We start from the raw sequence: 8,585 nt of genomic DNA on the forward strand, positions 1-8,585 counted from the left end.
AAACATTTATGAAAATGATCACTGCCTCGTGGGTTACTGTCAACCCTCCATGAAAAGTGGAAGAATAGTAAAGGGAAGCAAACTGAGAAATCAATAGCAATAAAAGACTGACAAGGTGCATGAAATTAAGTACCAGAAGCAGTATTGAAGAGAGAAAAGTGACCCCTCCCATCAATATCAGCACCTCCCCAAAGGGGATTATGCCCATTAATGTCCTGCAGAATTAAAAAGGGAGACAGCAAATGTTCAATGAAAGCATCAAGGTCTGATTGATCATAGGTCTCTCCAAGAGACAGGCAGAGAGAACAAACAGTGATGGTATGACCCAAGGAAACACAGATGGCTATGCCCTCTAAGGTTGCATCAAGTGGCAATGACAGAGTAGGCACATGCTGATCAACCCCTCCATGTACTCATCCATCACACAACCTGTTATTTCTGTACAAAGAAAACTACCAAAAAGTGACTGTATCAGCAGGTTTCAGAAATGTTTATTGTAAGGAAAGACATATAGGATGGCAAGAATCAATCAGTGCTCTGATTTCATCCAAATGAGAATGCAAACCTAGACAGTTCCTATGTACCAAAGAGGCCATTTTTATTTAGGTGTAGGCAAATTGGGTGGAAAACCCTGCTGTTTTCAACTGTCTTTTTTCTTTATTTTCTTTTTTAAAGAGAGGTATATCATCCTCTTATGGATCTTGCCCTATTTCATCCAGGTCTTTATCATCGGAAGAAGATTCCAGCAACTCAGAGCATGAATGAATGATCATTTTGCATCTTGGGGCTAGATAAGAAAATGTATACAAGGAGATGCTGGTCTCAGAATGAAAGAAAGTGGATCTAGGGGTTTGCTGGAGTGAATGGTAGGGACAGAGATGGGTATTGATGTTGATTCATCAACTTTCTTAACCATGGAGGTTAAAAGACTTTTCATATGGTTTGAGAACAATTCTTTTGATGGGACAGGGAGATCCATCTGCACTCCCACTGTAGTAGTAGTAGAACAAAGTGCAGCACCATACGTCTGAGGTGAAGTGGTGCACAGTAACTTTCAAGCCTCAGGGTAAGTAACGGTTTGAATTGTTTTCAACTGCTGTACCACAAGAACAAAAGTAGAATGGGTGAGAACCATTACAATTAACGCAGTGAGGGTCTGTTTCACACACATGGGCATTGTGGTCCTTGCCACCACAACAAGCTCATGTCAAGGAACCACGACATGATGTCTTTGAGTGACCAAACTGCTGACACTGGAAACATCAGAGAGGGTTTGAAATGTATGACCGTGCCCTGCAAAATAAGATAACCTGCCTTGATGGTGGCAGGTAGACATGGTGATGTAGATGTCAGAATGAAGATACTGGTCAGCATCATAATTCCATCTTTGTGAGTGGAGATACGTCTCACTGCAGAAACTCTTTGGGTGGAGAAACCAGTGAGAATCTCTGACTTGGGGATGTTCTTCAAATCACTCAACAATAACTCCTCGTGATGAATTTAAAGCAGCACGAGATGTAACCTCAATAGATATATCCCCAATCACCTTTGAATACAAGAGGAGTTCACTGTGTTAAAATGTGGATGTTTATATCAATATGTCACCAAAGTGAAGATTCTTTACTGACTTTGGAGAGACAGCAAGTCCCTCTTGTCCCTTCTGAATGAAAAAGGAAGACATCTAACCTGAAGGTTTGTCTGAAAGAGAATGTAGTATGACAAAATGACGTACAGGTGTTACAGACATTGTAGATTGCTGCTCAGAATCTTCAAGACACGGCCATCTACCTATAAACTGTTTTTTCACAATTTTGTTTAAGTTTTTATTTGGAGGATCCATATTAAAAGAAAAAAATATTTCACTGCCCACTGACCCCACCCACCACGGAGTCCTACACCCAAACACCAGCATCAGATACAATGTCCACAACACCTGTTGGGAACATCCAACATTGGTACTTGGTTGACCCTAACCCAAATGGTCCAGCCGATTAACCCTACAGGGAGACCCCAAGGCTGTCTGTCTACAGGAATTCAAGGCCAAAATGGTGTGTTAGGGTTGGGCCCCTCAACCACCAGGATCCTCTCCTCTACTTTATGGGTCACCATGCATGGCAAACACATGGGCGGATGTTTGATCCCACAGGAGGTAAACTGAAAGAAAATCGGTTTTTCCTGGGAGGTCCCCTCACCACATACAGGAATTCACACAGAGGGCTAGAAAATGAAAGATTACTGTTGTTATTTACTGAATGAAGGGTGACCCTGAAGGATCAACAGACTTTCTGTTAGTGCATCCTGTCTTTTCATAATTTATTTATAAATTTCTTAATCTACACAGAATAAATGACCAGTGCACAGCCACAGATATGACAACTAGTGCTTTAAGGTTATTAATCAATATAGCAAATTATTTATGAACATAAATAAATAAATGCAAAATAATCAATGAAAATTATGTTAAAAATCCATTAATGCCAGATAAATAACCAAGTATTCAAAATTAGTTTTTTCTAGTTACTGTTTTGGATTATTCCAACTATCCGACTAATCAAAATATTCCTCTTATGACTTCTCTCAATCACTATTAATTAATTAAAGTTCGCACTACTTAACTTATTAGTATCACAATACACAAAAATACTCAAAATTACTCGTTCCCAATAATTACTATTTTTCATTATTCCAACTATTCAGGTTTTATGCGAGAATAAGTTTATTTGAATGTAATTAATAAGTGCAACGATTAAACAATAGTCCAATTCCACTAACCAGCCAGTTCTATGTGACTTTTAGCACTAGTTAGTCAGTTAGATTTACCACAATCCAAATAAATGTATGAACAGCATCACCACAAAAATGTCTTTCTTTTGTGATTGGTAGTAATTATAGGTTGAGATGGTTTAACCATAATTTGAGCCAATTGATGTACTACTATATTTTGTTCAGTATCAATGTGATTAATTCAAACTTTTATTGAATGATACCATGCCCATGTTGTAAATAACCGTTCATACAGGTAACATGTTCTGATCACACCTTTAATGATGGAGAAATTTTGCAAACATTAATTTGTGGCTAATGAGAGTTTACTAAGATGTTGTTTAATTAAAAGAAATTCAAAGATAAAATTTGCCAAAGCAGTAGTCTTAATTTGGTTTATAAGTCCAATTGAGATAGACATGCCACATTCATTTTATCAAGACAAATGCTTAGCTGTAAAAATGTATTCCTTAGAAACTCAAATCCAAGTGTGTTTCAAATTAAAACATTAACATTTCTGCACAGTATTTCAATTGAGATAACAGGCTTAGAATCTCAATATTTACATCATAAAATTACTGCAGTGTTTCATATTTTAAATAAACCATTTCCGAAATCCAGAATGCTGCCTCTTAATTACATAACAAATTTCTTTAGAAAAACAACAGAGAAAAGTGGTTAAGTATCATATGGACAAATAGGAGAAGAAAATTTACATGAGGTCGTCATTAGAGTAATCGGTCACTAACTACAAGAATGGTCACACTAGCCGATTGATGTATTCACCGTAAACTTGTAGATACAAACACTTCTGAAAAAAGAATATATAACATATAACAAAGTGATAATATTAGAATACTACAGTATAGAACAAATATGTATTCCAGTTCTGTAATATAGTTTGAAATGTTTTTTCTTTATGATAATCTAGTATTAAGTTCAAGTAGGAGTAAAATTCAAAATTCTCAAAACAAGTAAACAATTATCTGGATGAAATGGACCTGTTTTTGAAACAAATAGCTACATGTAAATATTAAATATGACAACTGGTGTGTCTATGAATAAATACTTTCTGATGAAACACTGGCATGTGCAAGTATCTGAAAAAGCAACTCCAATAAGGCCTGATACAACTACAATATTAACAAGTTGGTTCCTAAGCCAACTTTGCTTGTACTTTCTAGGGTCCCACTAATAATTTTATAATTACCTTTTTTTAGGAAGAGTGTATACATAGCCATTGTGACTCAGCCTATAAGTAGTTCTTTAAAAAGAATACAAAGCATGTTTCGCTAACAAGTTGTGAGAGTCTTACTGAAAGACTATGATGACCCACTTGTGGGTCACTTGGGAGACAACATGTTAAAAAAACACGTTTCAATAGTCAGTATCGGTGAATACCAACAGAATTCACCCTTAAGTTGAAGTACAAATACATTCAGAGACTCCTTTTAGCACTACACAAATGGAAAAATAACAAAAATGAGCTCCTATGTAACATTCTCTTTTGGAGACTTCTTATAAAGATGGAATTTCTCTCTCTGGACTTTTGCTTTTTCTGAAATAAGAAAGTGTAAAAAAAAAACTTAACAAAAGTTTCAAATTGCATAAAACCTGTAACCAAATTATTTCATTGGTTTCATGTCATATGGTTACCTTAAAAATGTTTTTAAAAAATCATATTGGCCAGGAGAGCTGGTAACCAGACTACCACTTACTTTTTCTTTTTTTGCGTGTGTGTGGATAAACAGATATCACAATACAGTAAATTACTAAATTTTTTATAATATGGATAGGATATCTCAAAACGTAAGGCCAGTTTGATGTGTTAAATAGATGAAATTTATCAAAGTTGTTCTATAGTATCTTTACCCATTAACTGTGGCTGGGACTTATCACTGCACTGAGAAATACAAGTCCTAGACACAGCTAATAGATTAACATTCTTAATACAGCTAGAAATACCCAAGAAGGTAGATAATACCATCAAAAAATTAGAGTAAATATAATGTAACACTATAACATAATATTTAGAGACAAGGAGCCTACTGGTCCATCTAGGTTGTCCTATACACTAAACTAAAAATACAAAATACACTCAAAGCCAAACTTCATCATTCATATATTTATCCAACCTTCTTTTAAAGTGAAACTCACTTAAATTTATTCTCTCTACCAACTCTGAAAGCAACCCGTTCCAAAAGTCAACTACCTTATTACTGTTAGAAAAATAAAACTGTCTTAGCTGAAGATGACTCCTATCCTGCCATAGTTTATTTTTGTGCACTATAGTTCTATCATTCTTATCACTAAGTATGAAAAAATATGATACATCAACACTTCAAATCACTTTCGAATCTTAAACACTTCAATCATACCACCTCTAACTCTTCTATTTTCTAGAGAAAGGTTCAGGGATATCAACCTATCCTTGTATGAAAACCTTTCCATCTAAGGTATCATCCTACAGCCTTTCTCTAAACCACTTCTAAATATTTGATGCCCTTTCTAAGGTAAGGAGTCTGAGACTGAACATAATATTCCAAAAACTAGCCTAACAAGTAACATATCAGTACCATTAATGTAAACAAATAAAGCCACTTCTCTAGTACGTACATCAACCAGCATGGCTAGACTCGTAACTACTTAACACCTTTTTTATTTCTATAATCCAATCATTCTACACGACAATTTACTAATTGTCCATAATAGCTATATATTTGTTTATTTGCATGTTTTTCAATTTTGTGCAAAGCTACACGAAAGCTATCTGCAATAGCCGACCATAATTTAGCAGTGCAAGGCCAGAAGAAATGCAGCTATTCATCACCACCCACCACCAACTCTTGGGATATTTTTTTTTAAACCAAGGAATAGAGGGATTGAGTGCCATGTTATAATGCCTCCACAGATGAAAAGGTGAGCATGTTTGGTGCGATGGAGATTCAAACCTGTAACTCTCAGATTACGAGTCAAATGCTCTAACCACCTAACCAAGCAGAGCACTTAACAGTTATGCAAGTCAAGTCACTCTCAATACTTCCAATAATATCATATTTAATGTGTTGAGGCAATCTTTTACATAAATATTTACTTTAAATAATGAAATTCCACAAATTTCTCAGTTATAACAATGGGAAGCACTATTATGATGAAATAAATCTCAAACTATTGTTTATAAGCTATCTAATAACTATTCAACAAGCGTTGTTAAAAGGCAGTAGTGCTAGTAGAAACATAGGTTAATAATAAAAAGAAGTTAGGTTAACCCAACCCAGATTTTTCTAAATAAGTAAATTTCTTGAGAAGTGTGACACTAGAAAGGGTAAATTAATGAAAAATGACAAAACACATTATTTTTCTAATTAAGCAAAACATACTACACTTTCCTCAATTAACAAAAAAATGTTAAAATTCACTTTAACTTCGGGTACACCCGTAAACATATACTTTCTTAAATAAAAACAAAAGCAAACTTAGGACATATATGCCTACTTAAGCCCGAGACTTCGAAGGTACTGGCCAATCAATCGAATGACATCTTTATCAGTCTGCGTTCGTAGTTTTGTGGGTATCTCAAATGAATCGGAAACAGACAGATGAGAACCATTGTGCACATCACCACTGGCACCATTTAACGAAGAATCCCCCATTGTGCCACGAAGAACTATTGGTAGCTTGCATTGTTACTAACATCAAATGTCAGTTGAGAAAACTTAAATTGAAAAGCAGGGATTTTCCCACGTTATGTGTGATAATCCACCGTCAAGATTTTGAAATTAAAACCAGTTTTCCTTGGGATATATTTTGTTTTTCGATGCACGACAATTAACTTTTTACATATTATTTTTCATTACGAAAATTCAAATAAACCATCACTATTACAAATAACTTTTGCGTGTACTAAAACCTCACGCTAATAAAGTCACCTGTATATCTTGTGACGATGATAGTAGAGGGTTATGGGACATTCCTTTTTCGATCAATTCCTTTATTTATTTATTTTTTCAAACTCTTTACAAGAAGTATGTTTATACGTATTTCAACACTCTTTTTTCACCAAATTACGAAAACAAATATTTTATTACAGTACATTATTCGTAAGAATATCTAAGTATGTAACGATCTAAATATTAACACTTTTAGATTTGATTTTTTATTATTTTAATTTATTTCTTATCTGGTAAGTGGAAGAAATCTGCGCGTCGTAATAATAATGTTAAGATGGAAAGGTATAATAATACATGTATAAACTGGGAAGTTCTAAATAGCTGACGTCCAGATTCCTCGAAAGTTCAGAATGGATTATAAATACGAAACTCTTTGAAGATAAACAACTGTTTCTAGCCAATAGAGTGAACCAGTCAGCTTTATATTAATGAAGTGTTTGGATCGCTGTTAACTATTGCGCATACTGAATTACTTTCTAAAATTAGCTTGATTTTCGTTTATTTCTTTTTACTTCTGTACAGTAGACTAGCATGGCTGTAAACATGACCTGCAATTTTTAAAGAAAGACATAAATTTATTAACTTTATGTATGCTAAATATTGATTCGTTTTTCACGAGATAAATCAACAGAATTTACTAAAGAAAGTAATGTCACAGCATTATTTTTAGTGTAATGTCTTTCATTTCACATGCTTGTACAAATACTATAACATATAAAAATATACTTTATTATTTATGTAGCAAACAGTGAACATGAGATTCTACGTATTGACCCCCGCTAGTACAGCGGTATGTCTCCGGATTTACAACACGGTTCGATTCCTCTCGGTGGGCTGAGCAGATAGCCCTTTGTGGCTTTGCTATAAGAAACACACACACATTCTACGTATTTCTCGCATCAACCGAATTCCACAAAAAGGAAAATTATATAATTTTGAAATTGTCCTATGTTAAATATGAATCATTAATAATTTATGTTCAAAAGTAAGTTAACTATATACAGCAGAACTAAAAGGAATATGCAAACCAATGAAAACAAAGTAGTGTGATATTTTCTGGTTCAGTAATGTGTCTTTCTCATAGTAACTACAAATGACACAATGGATGACCCGGCAAGGTTTAACGAATTGAATGCAAATCATCTGATTGAAGAAGAAGGCTAAACACTGTGCAAATAAACGCTCAAAGAAATCTCTGTTGAAAAACAATTATAGACAAACAAATGCAATTGACGATAGACAATACTTCTATGTGAAATAAAGACTTATTTGTATCTCAGGACGGTTGGTATGGGTATTTCTCGTCATCACGAAAGACTTACTTGACTGAATCGTTATCTTAACTCTCTCTTGTCAGATTAAGAGAGAACAGCATTACGTACTATATTATATAATGCCATTTTTCTTAATTTTTGATCAACTTAAATAAAAAATAAGGTAGCGTGGTAATCTATGTTTGCTTTGTTTATGGTTTCCTCTGTTTTGATTCGAGTGTCAAACTTATCGGATGTCAAGTGACTACACTAGCAACTAAGCTAAAGATTTACTTTTTTAACACTTACTAGTAACAAGTTTGTTTGTTTGTTTGTTTTGAATTTCGCACAAAGCTACTCGAGGGCTATCTGTGCTAGCCGTCCCCAATTTAGCAGTATAAGACTAGAGGGAAGGCAGCTAGTCATCACCACCCACCGCCAACTCTTAGGCTACTCTTTTACCAACGAATAGTGGGATTGACCGTCACATTATAACGCTCCCACGGCTGAAAAGGCGAGCATGTTTGGCGCGACGGGGATGCGAACCCGCGACCCTCAGATTACGAGCTTAACACGCTTGGCCATGCCGGGCTTGTAACAAGTTATCACCTGACTTGCC

General features: G+C 34.9%; 1 protein-coding gene across 1 annotated transcript in view; it reads right to left on the bottom strand.

Annotated features, from left to right (window-relative positions):
- LOC143226721 (WD repeat-containing protein 26-like) overlaps positions 1-7,065 on the bottom strand; it is a 54,845-nt gene extending 47,780 nt beyond the window's left edge. The window contains exon 1 of the mRNA XM_076458082.1: positions 6,259-7,065. Coding sequence (XP_076314197.1) covers positions 6,259-6,416 — 158 coding nt within the window. The 5' untranslated portion in view covers positions 6,417-7,065. The remainder of the gene's footprint in view (positions 1-6,258) is intronic.
- Positions 7,066-8,585: the final 1,520 nt, after the last annotated feature.

Source organism: Tachypleus tridentatus, chromosome 9 (assembly GCF_004210375.1).
Source record: "Tachypleus tridentatus isolate NWPU-2018 chromosome 9, ASM421037v1, whole genome shotgun sequence".
Classification (NCBI taxonomy): Eukaryota; Metazoa; Arthropoda; class Merostomata; order Xiphosura; family Limulidae; genus Tachypleus; species Tachypleus tridentatus.